The sequence below is a fragment of the Ammospiza nelsoni genome, chromosome 2 (genome assembly GCF_027579445.1).
Source record: "Ammospiza nelsoni isolate bAmmNel1 chromosome 2, bAmmNel1.pri, whole genome shotgun sequence".
NCBI lineage: Eukaryota > Metazoa > Chordata > Aves > Passeriformes > Passerellidae > Ammospiza > Ammospiza nelsoni.
In genome coordinates, this window is record NC_080634.1 from 28034146 (window position 1) to 28051078 (window position 16933).

General features: G+C 46.1%; 1 protein-coding gene across 1 annotated transcript; it reads right to left on the reverse strand.

The window, feature by feature from the left end:
- Window positions 1–162: 162 nt before the first annotated feature.
- LOC132087379 (uncharacterized) lies at window positions 163–16865 on the reverse strand. The gene is made up of 20 exons (XM_059493522.1): window positions 16708–16865; window positions 16569–16625; window positions 14981–15018; window positions 13598–13738; window positions 12152–12214; window positions 10875–10995; window positions 10386–10478; window positions 9222–9382; window positions 8089–8174; window positions 7792–7875; window positions 6900–6962; window positions 6675–6752; window positions 6493–6581; window positions 5761–5797; window positions 4399–4547; window positions 4118–4180; window positions 3728–3803; window positions 3266–3350; window positions 3016–3103; window positions 163–2505 (listed from the first exon to the last, which is right to left on the reverse strand). The coding sequence occupies exons 1-20, from the start codon at window positions 16858–16860 to the stop codon at window positions 2395–2397; spliced, it is 1836 nt and encodes a 611-aa protein (XP_059349505.1). The 5' UTR covers window positions 16861–16865; the 3' UTR covers window positions 163–2394.
- Window positions 16866–16933: the final 68 nt, after the last annotated feature.

A 16933-nucleotide genomic window follows, 5' to 3' on the forward strand; every position in this document is an offset into this window, starting at 1 on the left:
TGTATATACAGTATATCTATACCCATACATATATCTATGTGAAGCAACAGGATTGTGTGTGTGGTCACTGTGTCTGCTTTGCTCACACAACTGCTGGTAACTAGGAACTGGTCTGCTGTAGAATTTGGATAAACAGGCAGGGGAAAAAAAGAAACAGGGGCCTTTCGCCAGGATGAGTAAAGTTTATTTTAGTGACCTCAGACCTAGGAAATTCTTGCACTGGAAATGTGCATTGATGAAACATGTTTAGGCAAAGGGAGGAAACAGTGTTACTGTCAGCCAGTAAAAACTCAGTTCTTTCTTCTTCCCACTGTTAGGAGGATGCAGGTATTTTTAAAAACGAAACTGTTTACTTTAGCCTCTCTCCTCCTAGCAACCTGAGCTCCCTCACCATGCCCACAGAATGAACTAAATATTGTAATTAGAATTTTATGGTAGTGTGGCATTTAGGAAGAGATTTGAAATAAATAGGTTTATCTAGCAGGATCATAACTGAATATTTTAGACACTCATCTCTTAATTCCTTGAGTAATACCATTGTATTAGGAAATATTCAGTTATTTCCTTCAAGCAGAAATGTTCCTAGCTGAAATTCTGAAATTTATTCTTGTGAAACTTACCAACTCCCTTATTGCTAAGCAGTACATTTCATCAGTTTCAATTTAATTTATGTTGGTAGTGTTAATAACTTATCATTAATAATATAGGAAATACCTTGCTTTGAGACTGTTCTTCCTAAAGCTGAGCTATACTAGACTCCAGTGAAAAAAACAGTTGTGGCAGTATCCCATTCAAGATAAAAAGCATTATTAGCCATACAATTAACTGTGCATGCTGGTGATAGCTGATGGTGGGAGTTGATGTTTTAACTCAGGTAATTAAGCAGGGGACAGCAATGCAATGTTCTTAGATTCAGATGCCATCTGACAACTTCAGCCATTAGTAAAGTGCTAGCTCTGGTTAAGAAGTATGTAGGTATGGGAAAAAGAAATCCCAAAACAGTACTGAGTTTGGGAGAAACTGCAACTACTTTGTTTCTTCTTTCCTTCCAAGCTACATAACAATACAGTGATCTCTGCTGTTTGTAGGACAGCTGCTCCAGCAGCCTGATCACAATCCCAGGATGCCTGATAAGGTAGACAACAGGAGATGCCTCTGAGCATTCACCCCAAAATGAACACAAATGCTTAGGTTTAGTTACTCCTAAGCCTCTTCTTTCACATGGCCCTAATGTTGCTGGCAGGACAAAGGTACTAGGGAATTTACAGTTTGGAGCCTTTCTATAAAACAACATGGTGGCTTACAGCCATGTCATACTGTATGTAGTTATCCATGTCTACCTTGATTACTTTAGGAAGTAATTTAAAGATAAGAGAAGGTTGGCTTCTTATCTAGAGCAGGCTCTTTGCTGCATATGCTCTTTTGCTCTTTATGCAACACCGTTCTTGCATCCAGCTTCAATTCTGCAGTAGGTCAGTAGCATTTCCTAGAAATTCCACCTGTTCCTAATAGCTGGCTCAGCACCCCTTGAACAGTATTTCATAGCATTATCCAGGGGTTTCTTCCATTTGATAGTAGGCTTATATATAAGCAACCAGCAGGAGAAAAGAGGCTCTTCAAGGCTTAGCTTGGGAAATGGAGATGTGAAGAGAAAGCCAAAACACTGCACCAGGGCTTTGGGGTGGAGTCAGGGAGGATTCATGGTGTGGCTTTTCCTTCCCTTGCATGCCAGGCTTTAAGAGAGGCAGGACTCTGGGGCAGTGAGCACACCCAGACACTGTGCAGCCATTGGGCTGACCTTGCACTGTTGGCAGCACCTCCTTAGCTACAGGCTTTATGGTTTGCTGGGTTTTTGTACCCAGTGCCTGAGTACAGAGCCAAAACAAACACTGCCTAAGTGCAGGTGGGTTTAGATCCTCCTCATTCCAAGGTGCTAGGCAGTGTTTGCTGCCTTTCCCCTTCAGAAACAGTACCTTTGCTCTGTACTGGAAGAGGAGGAGTACCGTGAGAAGGTTAAGGTTCTGCCTTGCCATGTACAGTAGTATGAGCTGCCTGCATGCAGTCCTGCAGATACAACTGCCTTCTACTCATACACAGGACTGCTACATGGGAAGAAATTGTAGAAGATAGTTGCAGCTTCCCCGCTGGCAAAACCCCAACTAGCTAGCACAGTTAGTCTCCCTAGTATAATCTGGACCGTCCACCAAGCAGGGAGCAGAAATTAGGTCTGCTCAGCCTCAGTGTCTGATTAGATCAGTGGTTTGTCCCCATTCCTCAGATGGGCCTGCTACTATGCCTTATTCTGATGATCACTGAAAACAAGTTCACTCTAATACTTGGTCAGGTCAGACTAGGAAAAAAACAGACTTGCTCCCCCCCATCTTGGTTGCTCCATCACGCCAGGATGTCATAATAAATGGATGGTTTTTTGGTCTGGTCACGGAACTGCTCTAGTTTTAGGCCAATCCTCAGAAGAACAGCTTCATCCCACCATTTTGCCATGACCTAGGAGAAGAAGAGAGGCAGAAGGAGAAGGATGAATGAAAAAAAGTAGCATCATACAGATGCTCTTGAAAGCCAGGGAAACAATTTCACCCCACCTCAACATCCTCAAAAGATGTTTTCTCCTTTTACCCCAGTAAGTATGGCGTCACTGTATTTGGGATAAAGGCAGCTGTGCGACTTTCAATTGCAAGACATAGATCTTTCCTTTACATGAGACTTGTTTCAAGGGGAAAGGATTTAAAAGAAGTTACAGAAATGAGACATAAGAGAGGAAAGGGTAGCGATGAATACTGGGTATTGATGCAAGTCGACAGGGAGACAGAGAAATCTTTCTCAAAGATACCCAGAGATGTCTGCCATTTAGAAGTGAGGCAAATCACCCTGAAATTAAAGCTTCCAGTAACTGCTAGCTCCTCAAGTGAGCTGTATGGAACAGCAGAGACCTGGCTGTGATGCTTCAGGACAAAGCCAGCTTTTGTGCCCCAGCATTCACAAAGAGCAAATACTCACCTGGAGGCTAATCGGGAGCCCAGCAGTAGAATATCCAATGGGGACCACAAGGCCTGGAATCCCAGTGAAGTTACCAAGCTGCATGAACCTAGAGGAAAAAAGCTGTCATCAATATTCCTGGGGACAGCAGCAAATTCATCCTTTTTTGGTAGAGGCAGCTATGATTAATCTCTCCCACCTTCCAGTCTGAGTTTCTTTGCCAGCTGTTCCCAAACGTTTGTTTCTGTAGTGCAAGTAGCATTTTCCTTACCTCATGCACCGGACTGTGCAGGTCATATCGCTGCTCCCAGTCAAGAGGTCAGATTCATAAATTCTTGGAGCAGTGCAAGGAACACCTGTGGAGGAATCACAAAATGACTGAACTTGAAAGGGACTTCAGGAAGTCATCTTGTCTAACCTTCTGGCTCAGGAATGGTCAGCAAGTGCAGGGTGCCCATGACCATGTCCAAATAGCTTTTGAATATTCCCAGGGATGAAGATCCTGCATGCTCTCTGGGCAACCTGATGCAGTGCCATGGATACAACCACTAAGTCTAGAAATACACAGTGGTCTCTCTAATCTGGCTGCATTATCCTCTAAGGATGCAAGTCACAGCAAAGTGCACAAAAGTCATACTTTCAAAATTGAGGAGGGGAAGTTAATGAAGTGATTGCTCTTAAAAGGCACCACACAGCTGTTGAGGACTGTCTCTGTAGCCAAGAGTGCCAATACCTGGTGTAAGGATACAGTTCACAGTGCTGAAGATCTCTTGCAAAAATCTCATGCTCCGAGTTCTCTGTCGATTTGCCTGCAAGCAGAGAGAGTACTGTCTGATGGGCCCTCTTGGCTCACAAAATTCATGTTTGATGCTAGCAAACTTTGCCCATCAGCATCTCTGCCTTTGCAAAAGAAGACACCATTCCCACAATTTGGAATCAGGGCACAGGACAAGTGGCATGTCCTCTGTGGTGCCCTACCATCCATCATGCTCTCACAGCAGAGGACAGATAAAGCTGGGTGACATCTTCCCATGCGTGTGGGGAGGCTAAGAGAAGCCCCTACCCCACCTTTACAGTTTCACTAAGTGCCTCCCTTCAATCTTCACCTCAGTATGTTCCTTACCTTAATATAATCCAGAGCTGTGAACTGGCAAGCCAAAGCCAGGCTAGCCCGAGTTTCCAAATTCTGAAATAGAAAAAAATTGATCAAGGCTCTGCTTGCAGGAAACTGAACTGTGACAGCCCAGGAGTTCTCTTCCAGGTCTGCTCCTCTATACCAGTAGCTTTCCAACAGATAGTTTGTCATAGAAGAAGCAGGAGCACCTCAGGTTTCTTACTGACATGATATTTAATCTGTATCAGTCAGAACAGCTACTGACACTGCTCCAAGCTGCTGCTACTTACCATTTCATGGAAATGTTTATTGAAGTCAGGTTGCAGGAAGTCCCTCATCTCACTGAGAATGCAGATCACATGTGCCACTCGGGCTTCCTCCATCTCTGGAAGAGAGACTTCAACCACACTGGCTCCCAAACTCTGCAGGTGCTTCACCGCTGTGTACAGGACAGGTAAAGCACAGACAGCATCCCTGAGTTCTCCAGACTTCACAGAAAGGCTGCAAATCCCCAACCCCTGCAGAGTGAGAGACCCCATATGCCATTGCAGGGCAAGCATTTTCAGTGCACTGTGTGGCATGCACAGCTGCAGCTGCTTCCCCTAGGGAAATGCTTTCAACCTAACTACATCTCAGTACTCCAACAGGGCAGGGGCTGCAGACAGGTTCCTAACTTACCTGCTCTATTTCAGGCAAATTCTCCTCACCCCTCCAGCCTCCCAGTCAAGCCAAAGAGTAGAAGGACTGACAATGTTTCCCTGAGCACTTCACATGACCAGTGTTCTATCAGCATGAAGTGATTATTTAGCATCAAGAGATCCCATTCAAAGCCTCTTCTGAACCACAATGGTAAAGGAATCAGGGAATACTCAGGAGACCAGGTAAACAATACAGAGCCACTAAATCTCGATGCACTTTAACAAGGCTGAACACCAAGACTTTGGGAAAAGTGAATCTTTTGCAGTCTGAAAAGAATCCTCTCCTTTCTGTGACCCCAGCTTCTTCATAAATACCCAAGCTTGCTTATGGATCCATCTCTCCTAAGAAAACTCAAAATGTAGGACTGTGTTTGTGGAAATAAGGAGGGTGAAGAAAATCCAGGCAAAGCCTGAATACTCAGCTTCAATGCAACTACTATACCAGGCATTGCAGAGGCTTTCTCCTCCACCCCCAAGTACTCACCAGGGTCAATTTTGCTTAGTCCAAACTCTGACAAAGGCACCCTAGAGGCACCACTTGGCAGATTTCAAGGAAATACCAGAGGACTGGATATATCACAAAGACCCAGTACTCTATTACTACTGAGCATTATGTTTTGAAACAAGGCCTTCCCTTAAAAGTCTTTTACCATTAAAGCTTGCAGAGTAAGTATTACCAAGCACAGATCTGTCTTTATACACACAGAGGCTGAGCACACTGGACTGCATTCTTCTATTGTAATCTGACAGGCCTACAACTGCTGAGCTTTTTAACCCTCAGCAGTCAGGGGGGCTTCCCCAATACAAAGTTACTGCTGTTCATCCAGCAGACTCCTTTAAGCAACTGCCTTTAAGGACCTCAGGCAAGAGCTATTTAATGCATACACAAGAGGAGCACGAAGTGACACCATACTATCTGGCACAATAAGAGACTTACAGACTTTCCCTCTTTACCTTTCTCACAGGCAGACAGGATTTCAGCATCACATGCCTAAAGAATAAGAGGAAAGAACTTTAGTAACTACTCATCTTGGTGAGCACACTCACCAGGACTTCAGTCCTCATGGTGCCTTCCTTGTTCCTGTCTCTAACAGCAGTGAAACACAGTCCTACAGGACTTAGGTCACATGCTGCAAGAGAACAGCTTGCAGGTCACACCCCTAATAAAAAGGAAAGGTCACTTTTTCCAGAGCAGAGAATATTCCTCATCTGCACTGTGCCAGAGCCAGTAAGAGTCTTTTTTTACCTTCAGGAAGAAATCCTGAGTACATTTGTGGGGCTGTATTACAATTTTCAAGCAACACTAGCTTGCAAGCCCCATTTCTACATTGGAATAATGAAATAACATTCAGCAGCTACAGCACTGTCACCGAGTGGATACACTCCTTTTCCTCATTTGATTTTAAACTAACTGCCTTTTGTTATCAGTTCAGAAGCATTGCTTCCAATAGAATAAGCAGCAGTCATGACCTTTCCTCATGCCTCCAACAGACTCTTACTCAAAAACTCTGCCTTAGAAAAAAATATATCCATGTTGATGTTTTCACACAGGCTGTATTATCTTCCAGTTACAGGACTAAATATGAGAAGCTTTAATTATGACAGGAAAGAGAACAATGAATGCACTGGGCTCCTTTAAAATCTTATTTTGCAAAGCAGCAGAAAGATAAGAGATAAACCAGGCACCTTAAAAAATGTCCAGTCCACTCCCAGTTTTAAGCCTTTCAGGTCAGGAGCACACATATCAGATAGGGTTGCTTTGGGCTGTTTTAGTCCTGCAGGGAACAAAGAAGAGTTCCTCCTTTTATTCTAAGATGCCTCTAGGAAGGGAGAGCATCTGGGCTCAGGGAGGGAGAGGGCTCACCTACCATATGGATAGAGCAGATCTGGCTCAGCAAGGATACTGTAAACAATGGCTGCATCTGCCACTGATGTACAGATAGGGCCTGTAAAAGAGACCAGTTATAAATAAAAAAGTGACAAGAGGTAAATAGTACCTTCCTCCCCACGTCTTTTCTAGGCAGAGATTGCCTCCCCTGTGAGAGAGAGCAGCACACAGCAAGGTCCCTGAAGTGGAGCACAAGTCCTCTTACCTACGCTGACTGTGGAGTAGGAAAGTGGCAAGCTGCCATGACCACTGATGCGCCCAAATGTACCTGGAGAACAAGAAATGGGACTTAGCTGGGTATCAGCAGCCACTGGGAAGAGCCACCTACATGGCTCTGGTGCACCCAGGGTAAACAGCAAACCCCTGCCAGTCACTTTTATGTCTGCTGTTTCAGAGCCCAGTCTCTCATCCTTCCACTCTGTTCTGCTGACCCCAATCTGTCTCATCAGTGAAACATGTGAGTAGTGAAACTGGTTTTCCCCCCAAAAAATCATTTAGTTGAGGGGAAATATGTGCAGGGACATTTTGGAATAGTTGTATTTAAATATGCAGAAGCAGCATTTGTGGTGTGGAGGATGGGGAGGCTGGAGCAGGATTATCAACAGCAGGAGACAGCACCCCATGGGAGGTCTCACCCACTTCACTGGTGAGACTTCATGCCTAACACCAGCTGTATTCTGCAGAAACTCCTATCACCTTTCTGACCACTTGCATTTTGTTATCATCATCATCTTCCTCAGATGAATCAAGACTTGTCAAGTTGACCACATGTGAAGGATGGAAAGAGAGTAATGGCTGAGTATCTGGTCTTGGATGAAAGACAGAAAGAAAAGGGTAGAAAGGAAGAGCAGCATGCATATTTTGTTTAGTACTTGACGTAAGTAAGTTAGGTTTTTTGAACGTGTGTTCAACAGAGAGTAGAGAACACTTCCATGCTGCCATGCTAACCCTCATGACTCTCAGGGTGCTATATTTCAGAGTTTCTCTGGTCAAATTTTACTCCACAGGAATTAATAAGTGTCTGACTTGTTTGTGGCATTCTATCTGGAACAGAAAACAAGACAAACACACACCCCTCCATGATTAAAGGGCTCTACCTTTCAGCCCCACCACACCACAGAACGAAGCAGGAATCCTCACAGAGCCTCCTCCATCTGTGCCAATAGCCACGGGGCAGAGACCTACAAAAAACCCACACGTTGGCCTGTGATCAGAGACACAACATGTTGCCCTGTCCATTCTACCAGCAGCTGTATCCAAGACAGCACACAGAGCTCTCTGTTCAGCTACAAGTTCCCTCCAGCTGCTAAACCCAAACCCCCCATAAAAACTAAATGCCTGAAGTACTCTGGCTCAGGACCTTCCTCCCACCAACTCCACTTAGGACCACCTACCTGCTGCTACAGCTGCTGCTGACCCACTGGAGCTCCCACCTGTGAAGTGGTTAGGATTGTAGGGATTCCTAGGGATCTTGTGGTACCTGAAGCAGACAAAGATTGTTTAACCTTTTCTTAGGAGGACTGTGTGCACTACAGGACAGGAAAAGATCCAGAAACACAGCTCAGGGATTCTGATCTCTTGGTAAAGAGACGTCATTTAATCTCAGAAAGTGCCTGTCCCTAGAAAACAGGATGCATAAAAGACTTCTACCTCAGAGTCCAGTCTCCTGTGAGCATAAGCAGCCCACTCAAAAGAGGCCCAAAGCAAGAGAAAAGATGCTACTTCAGCTCTTCTCTTGGCAATGGCACCATGCCATGACTGCCTGCCACAGTGCATGATGCAATTCCAAAAGGTGGAGCAGTTGGTGGTCAGCAACCCTTACAGACAAGCAAGTCAGCTCTGCCCTTTATCCCTGAGCAGCAGCTCCCCACGTCTCCAGCCTGACCACAGCCCCAGCCAGCAGAGCCCTGCCAAGCCACTGGGTATCCAGCTGCCCTCCCACGGTGAGGAAATGCTGGAAATGCTGGCATGCTGCTGCAGCCAAGGGGGAGCCCTTGTTCCACCCAGCTGCACATGCACCAAGTGTGCCTCTACACAAGGCTCATCGAGGCTGTGAGCACTACTGCTCTGGAGCTGAGCTCTCAGCTTGGCTATAGCTGGAGAATTTACCACAGAAAAGCAAATTCAGTGAACCTGTTTAAGCTAGGAAGTAAAGCCTATGTTCTCCTGAGATGACTGTACCTTTCTCTCAATGTTCTAAGCCTTCAGCCACCACTGAGGCTCAGCATTACATGAGTATTTGTTTTCTGTCACAGCTTTTGTGTACCACTCATACTATAAACATTCACACCTCCAGGCCTGTAAGGCCTGACAAGTTCCTTACTCAGCAGACAACACTTAGAGCCTCTCCTTCCTTTGGTTTTAGGAGCCTTCAGGCTTCCACAGCTACTCTAAGCCTCAAATGTACAGTACTGGGTTTTCATACCCTCAGGGTTCGGTCATGCTTATTTTTGTAGCCTTCCCTGTGAGTTCTGGACAGTCATAGGTATTTCTACAATGGGAGAAGAGAGAAGACAGGGATTTTTACCTATTAGGGTTGCATCCAGTTGTTCCAGTCCCTAGTTCATGCATGTTTGAGACCCCAATAATGATAGCCCCAGCCTCTCGCAGCTTCCTGGCCACTGTAGCATCTTCTGTTTCTGGCTGTGTCCCAAGATACACTGTTCCCACTCGGTGATGGTAAGGTACCTTAGCAAGAAGACACTCAATTATTCATTCCAAAGCCCTGGCAAAGGAGCACATGCACGCTTCAACATCACAACAGATCCCAGACATTAGGACAAGGAGGTAAGCAAGAGATAGGGAGCACCACTCTTCAACTTGTCCTGTGTTGGTGTATGTCAGGACTTAACCCTTCAATATTTGGTCCTTCTCCCATGCAGAGATGTCCTTTTCACACCATGATACAGAAGAGCAGAAACATGTAGATGATCAAAAGCTGCCTCCTTGCAGCAATGCAGCTGCTATGCCCAGAGGCTGAAGATCCCCTTGGCCCCATGGCACACAGCTCTGTGTTCCATCTGTCAATGGACAGAGCTACAACATTTCAGATCTGCATGCTCTGAAGTCTGGCATCAAGATTAGCTGAATGCCAAAATAACAGATGGGCTATTTTCAGGATATGCTAAGTACTCTAGTTTGAGGCAGCAACAGAAGAATCTGTACATAAACAGGACTCCCACCACAGGGGTAGGTCTCTACAGAGCCTACAACAGCCTGATGGCATTGCCACAAGTATTTACTGTTAGCTCTTGTTAGGCCACAGGTAAAAATCTTTGTCAGTAGGAATTTTCAAAGGAACTTGTGTATTTCTGGCACACGTATTTTAAGGTGAGAGAGATGTTTTGCCAGTAGAGCAGAATGAGTGCCTGAGAAATACAGACAGTTACACCCACTGTACAGATGCTTTTATACATTCTCATTTCATCATAAGACTGTTTCCCACACCCACCCTCTACTCCCTGTGGATTAAAAAGATCAGTACAAGATATGGAGCATGTCTGCTGTATGCAAGATCTCTTTTCACCTTGCAAAACTTGTTATTCCTACTCACTACAAACCCACATACAACTCCTCATTACAAACATATTCTCAGGCTTCTGCTGAGAAGCTGGTCTCAGAACCTTGTCACAGTGAGCTGTCCAGGTTAACCACCTGCAGGATGAGCTGGCAGCTAGACAAGGAAACTCACCACTTTGAACTCTTCTTTCAGGCACACTGGGATGCCATCCAGACAAGACAGGGTACACTTATTCCTGTAACGAGTAGTGGAGGCCTCAGCCATCTGCACAGAGAAAAAGAAAAAACAGAAAGCATATGCTATATATATATTTAGCTGAGCTGAAGGTCATCATCAGTATTGGAATGGATATAAAAAATGGCTTTCTTGGCCAGTCTATCAAAGTTTCCTACTTCCACCATATGCTGGTGGGAAACTACAACTTGGAACCATCTACACTAATGGATGCCACATAAGCACAGAAGTCCTATTAGAAACAGTCATCAAGCAGGAAACAGATTGCTTTAATGCTACCTCTCTTGACAGGAAGGAAAGCAAACCTGTTTGTAGTCCTCTACACAGAGAGTAAGGAAAAATGTACCTATTTTTCTGTGCATATTGACCCTTCTAATGGATGTTTGGGGTGGCAGAGGCCCCTTTCCTACCAGAAGGAGACATTACCAGCATTATTTGCTCCTGGTCCCATTGCACTATGGCTCTGAGCGGTGGCGTGGATTTGTCACAGTCCTCCAACATGGCAATGATGTTCTTGGCCACCTGGGTTGGTGTCAGCTTCCCACTCCTACAGGGCAGGAGAAGTTGGAACTTTGTTACAAGACTTTCCCTCACAGGATTCGTCTCCCATGCAGCAAGATGGCAGCTGTCACAGCTTTAAGCAAGAATCAGGTAAGAATCTCTGTGTGGTGATGATCTGAACACTGTTGACACCATCAAGACAGGAAATTCTTTTCCATAAGGGGAGAATTTGCCTACACTGAATGCTCTTTAGAAGAGAGGCAAAAGCTAGGAGAGTTACCCAAATGCTCCTGAACCACCAGACAGATAAACAGAGAGAAACAGCTGACAGGTATACTTAAGAGTCCTCAAGCTCCTGAAAGCTTGGAAGCTATGAAACTCCCAGTATGTTGAGCTAAGACCAACAGGTCACACCCCTTTATGCAGGCCTCTCATTAAAGAGAAGGGGCTGCCAGCAGTACTGTCATAAACCACCTTTAACAGACCTTCCCTCCCTCCTGGCAAAGGCTATGTGACACCACAACCACACCATCTCTGGCTGACACAAAAGCCTTGTGGCCAAGATGCACCTGTAACACCAGACTGCAGTATCAGCCCTTTGCTCCAATGCCACAGCCTGCAGGCAGAGGTGGCCCTTGAGAAATAAGTTCTAGGGTGCAAGAATATTTTTTCAAGGGCTCCACTTCTGGCATATGACCCAGAGGCAACGAGGATTACCAGGCAGCCAACAGCTCATGGAGCCCCAGAGTCAGGAGGGTGTTTTCAGCTCTTTCCAAGCTGGACATGTCTACTGGGTGAAAGCAGGTGTCATGCTCAGAGAAGCACAAAGAGCTGGGGAACCAAGGGATTCATCAGAGACCCACAGTATGCACAACTTGCATAATCCAGATCAACCTTCATCTACTTCTCACTCATGTTTGAGAAAACAAGATATGTAGAAATCTCTCTCGGACAAGACTGACAATAAGCCAAAGCAAATGGCATTTAAATATCCTTGCGGGGCTTGTAAAGTTGTGCCAGCTCTCCCAGCTGACTTTCCTTTGTTATTCTACTACAGGGAAAGAACATCAGGAGGTGGTGATAGACAATGGCACTTCAAGGACAATGCTAACAAAGAGATGCCTGAGAGCCTGTGGAACAGTGGCAGCCCACAGCAGAGGAACATGTGGGACAGGTTGTTTCCAGACCATAACTTCACCTACCGGTAGCATTCCAGATAGTCTTTGATCCCTTTGAAGCTAAACCCGCTCCTAGCAGAATCAGACCTGCAAAAGAAAGGGTTAAAAGGTGCAACTGTGAGTTACCACAGCCAGGTTTGTTCAGACCTGTACATTTCAGCATCACTGTCCGATGCAGATTTGGGCATCACTCACAGCAAACCATGTGGATTGCCAGCCCCTGGATTGTAGCTCACACTCTGTCAGACTCCTTGCACACAAGCCAGACAACAGGCACACTACAGATGCCACAGGGACCAGCTCTGCCTGGTGCAGGTGTAGCTGCAGCTCTCTTATAGAGAGCAAGCAGGCACAACTTCCCAAGGATATTTCCTGGGAATTGCAGCGAGGAGCCTCAGAGGAAGAAAAAACAATTCTTATCTCTGCTTGCTGCTCCTGGTATTTTGCACATGTGGAATGTGTTGGGAAGGCTGTTTACCTGAAGGAATTTGGTAATTGGATTCTGGTGGAATTGTTTATGTTAATTAGCCTATCAGGTCCAAGCTGTGTGGACTGTCTGTCTGGAGACAGTTACAAGTTTTTCAGTAGCAGTTAGAAGTATGATATAGTATATCTTTAATATAGATGTCATGTAATGTAATAGTTTTAATAAAGCAAGTTTTCAGCATTCTGAAGCCTTGGAGTCAGATGCCAATCATTTCCCAGATGTTGGGGTCGCTTGCACATACTATTAAGTATGTTCTGGTTTCTTCATATTCCCACTGAATACAGCAGTTATTAAACCGTTCAAAATGTATTCCAGATTTACATTTGCTACTCACCACTGCAACATTATAGCCTAGATAGAATATACTTGTGAATCTACTCCCAGGACCTCTGTCAAAAGTTCAATCCAGAGACAGCCAGCAGCACATCTGGGTGTTTGTGTAGGAGTGGGAAAAGGCACCATGCAGCTCACACAAGGATACACACAAGCAAACTGCTTCAACACCAAATCAATGGCTCTAGCACATAAGCAGTAGACCATTTCTCATCACTAACAAAGCAAATTTCTTGTGCACCATTTTCTTTAGAACCTGTGTTCCTCCTCTCCTCCAAGCAAACCTGGTGTTCTCTTTGAGATTCCATGCAGGCTAGAAACAGCACTCCTGTAAAGTCATTAGAGGAATCTATTTACTGACTAGCCAAACACTAAGTGTACCTGCTCTAATAGTGCAACCAGAGCCTTGGTAAGGGCAGAATTTGGTCTCTCCCCAATAGGCAGACTTTTCCCTTTCACATTGCTTGTAATTACTGGTGATTTGTAAATTACAAAAGGCAAGATGACTGACAGCACTATTTGTTTTGTCAAGTGGCTGGGCATGGAAACAAGAATTCAATCTAAATTGCTGACAATGGACAGCTTCCCACTAACATAACAGTGCCAGCACGTGTATTCTTCCACTTCTCTCTTACACATCACATACTGACCTTGCATCTGTCAGCTGCTTGATAACATCTGAAGGGCTTTCAGCCTCAGACTTGTCTTCTGTAACCCCCGCAGCAACCTCCGGGATAAACGTGGGATCTTCGTGAATGTCAAGGGAACGCATAAGCGAGAAGTTGTTCATTCTGAACAAGAGAGAGTCACTGCTGGAGTTTTCAACCTCAACTATGACTAATTTTTCAGACTGTTAGAAGGAACCTTTACCCAAGAACATTTTGTCTTAGCAGTCTGCTTTCACAGCAGGGAGTTGCAACAGTTACAAGCTAATCTCTCTTACATATTCACATATTTCCTAAAGGCAGCATCAAATCTATTCTGCCTAACAAAGCCTCCTACCCCTTGAAATAAGGCCAGCCTCTGTAAACTCGAGCTGGGAAAGAAATGGTGGAAGTTCTTGATTCACTTTAATTAGACCTCTCATTCACAGACCAAACAAGACAGGAGTGGAGAGGAAAATAAAAGGAGAATGTAGTGTAAGCCATACAGTCAACCACTAATCCTGTTAAAACAAGCACCTCTTCAGACTTTTCCATGACCTGCTTGAACATAGTTTGTTTGCAATCAAATACAATGGGGATTGCAGCATAAATCCATAGCTTGGACCACACAAAGCAAGGAGATCAAAACCCTGTCACAGATATCCAGGAATGATCTGCAGTTTAACAGCAGTGACACTTGCCTGGGTTTGATTTGCTCAAAAAGCCCACATCCCAAGTCAAATTCAGGGGTGACACAGTTCTCAGTGTCCTGGGATCTGCACAGATGGCCCTTTAAATGATGGGCAAACTATATGAAAAAAGCACGAAGAGGTTCCTGAACCTCTTACCCAAGTGCCCTCTTACTCCTCGTGCAATGTATACCTGAAATCAGTTTCTGAACAAAAACACGTGTGAGAGAAAGAAGAAAGGCTGACCTAAAATAGAGAACGTCATTAAAAAGAACTTACCAAAACCTCTGAACTTTATGTCTGGCCTCACTTCCCCACTGCTACTATTCTTTAAACCCTATCAGTGATAAGAACAGCATATTTGCACAGCCACCAGCTTTGAAAAAAAGATTGTCCTTTAACAAAAGAGCAAAGACAAAGAGACATAAAGGCAAACAAAAAGCAGAAAGAAAAGCTGGCGAATACAGTTTCTATGCACCTGAATGAGTGTGAAAAAGGTTAATTTCTTCTTGTAGAGAGCCACTTAAATGACAGTAGTTAAAGAAAATAATCTAGCAAACATCTATGAAGTAATCTTATTCTCCAATCAAATTATGCAGCTTTCTTTTTATAAATACAAGCAGTGTGCAATGCAAGTACCTTAAACCTAAAACAAGAAATAGAAAGAAACCCAGAGCAGGAGAAAAGTCCCCATGCTTACCTCATTAAGAACGGCAGTAAGCAGATCTGCCCAAAAGCCTAGGAAAAAAGCAAGCAAAAATGTTGGTTTGCAGCAACTTTGACCTGAACACCTTCTTTCACTAGACAAGGAATGCTGAATATGCTCACGATTGCTGCAGGCTCAGAGCACCCTAGAGAGCATACAATGCTATGCAGTAAAGAAACAGCACAAACACTTGTACTTTACACCACAAAAATGGCCTGAAATGCTTTCCCCCCACATTTCATATTTATATAATTATAAAAAGAGTATTCTTCTGATTCTTCTGCCTTTGTCTTTCCCCGACTCACATAGAAAGCCTGCATCTATCTGCAGCTGCAACACTGTTAAGAAGCATCTATATAGCTCCCATCTGTTATTTCCTTCATGTTCCACAGATTATGCAAACACTGGATAAGGCACGAGCTTATTATTTTATACACTACTAGGACCTTGCCCATCTCTCAACCAGCTCCCACAGTAACATCAGTCAACTTGGAAAAGTGTGAGAAATTTAGAGACTGTGTGGTAGCAGACAGCAGAAAATAGTCTTTCAATACCCTGGCTCCCAGAGAAGCAGCATCAACAGTCCCAATGAGACCAGCCTTGTTCTGGCCTGTCTTAATACCTTAACAATGGACTTCAGAAATACGTTGTGAGATGTACAAATACAGTACAAGTCTGAGGCAAGGCTCACACCGCCAGCCCCACAAAGCAGCATGTTACCTCACACATTGCATAAGAATTACAGCACCGTTTTCAAAACACACGGCTTCTAATCTACATCAAATCTAACACAGCACAATCCCGTAGGAGATTGAGAATCTCACATCGCCCTTCCAAGGGAGGTATCGGAAAGGAAAGAAGCCCTTCGCCACGCACCAGAAGTAGCCACAAAGCAAAAGATAACAAAGTACTCTGGTTGTTACATCTTGACAGAAAGCCACTCCTAAGGAATTCTCACAAATAAACACAGCCCATCAAGCTGTTTCACTCCAGGCCCAGCCGGACACCAAGCTTTGTAACAGGCGACACGGCTGAAAAGAAACTTTTGTGCCTACTTCGCTCAAAAGGAAAGGCCAGGCAACAGCAGCAGCAGCAATCAGGCCCAGCTGCTCCAGCAGAAGCAGGTGCGAGGTGGCAGTGCAGGGGATGGAGGCTTTTGTCCCTCTGTACCCCGACACCGAGCGGTCCCAGTGCCACAACGGGATCGGCCCGCAGGCTCCAACACGCCAGAGCCCAGCCGAGGGGAGCCCCGGCGGCACAGCTGCCTCAGCACCCTGCTGGAACCCCCCTCACAGGGCTGCTGAGGGACCCGAGCCCTTTAACGCCCAAGGAAAGCTGCTGGCAGTTCTATTTCGAGTTTGACGTCAGCTTTGGGCTCCCACACCCGAAGACAGACAGGACCCCCTCAGCCAGAGGCCGGCGCTCTCAGTGCCCGCGGCATCACACCTGTGGGGCCGGGAGAACCCCAGAGCTCGCAGAGAGCCACAACCTCCCCGCCGAGCCCCGCTCCCTCCGGACCCCCCGCCCGGTTTTCCCCGCGCAGCCCCGGGTTTCACTGCCCCGTCTGCCGGCCCGCACTCACCGTGTTAGCCACATGGACGAAGAGGCGCAGCCCGGCGCCGCACAGCCTCGGAGCCCACTGCGGAGAGAAGGCGAGAAGTGAGGTGAGCGCCGGCCCCGCCGCCCCGCGCCCGCCGCCCCCCGCCCGGCTCGGCGCTCACGATGTCCCGGGGCGGGCCTGCTGGCCCGGCCGGGCGCGGCCCCCGGCGGTGCATCACGGCGGCCGCGCTGCCCGTGTGCCGCCGCCCGCAGCACAGGTAGGCGGCGGCGGCCGCGGACAGCAGCGGCAGGAGCAGCAGCAGCAGCGGCGCCATCGCGGTACTCCCTCCCGGCGAGCCCTCCCGCTGCCGGGGCGGTGCTGGGGCTGGCCCCGCCCGCAGCGGCCTC

Coding starts and splice junctions, on each gene's coding strand:
- LOC132087379 (XM_059493522.1), bottom strand. CDS start 16,860: ATGGCGCCGCTGCTGCTGCTGCTCCTGCCGCTGCTGTCCGCGGCCGCC. Junction 12,215..13,597: donor AAGCAGCTGACAGATGCAAG/GTCAGTATGTGA, acceptor TTTCTTTTGCAG/GTCTGATTCTGCTAGGAGCG. Junction 6,582..6,674: donor AGATCTGCTCTATCCATATG/GTAGGTGAGCCC, acceptor TGTTCCCTGCAG/GACTAAAACAGCCCAAAGCA.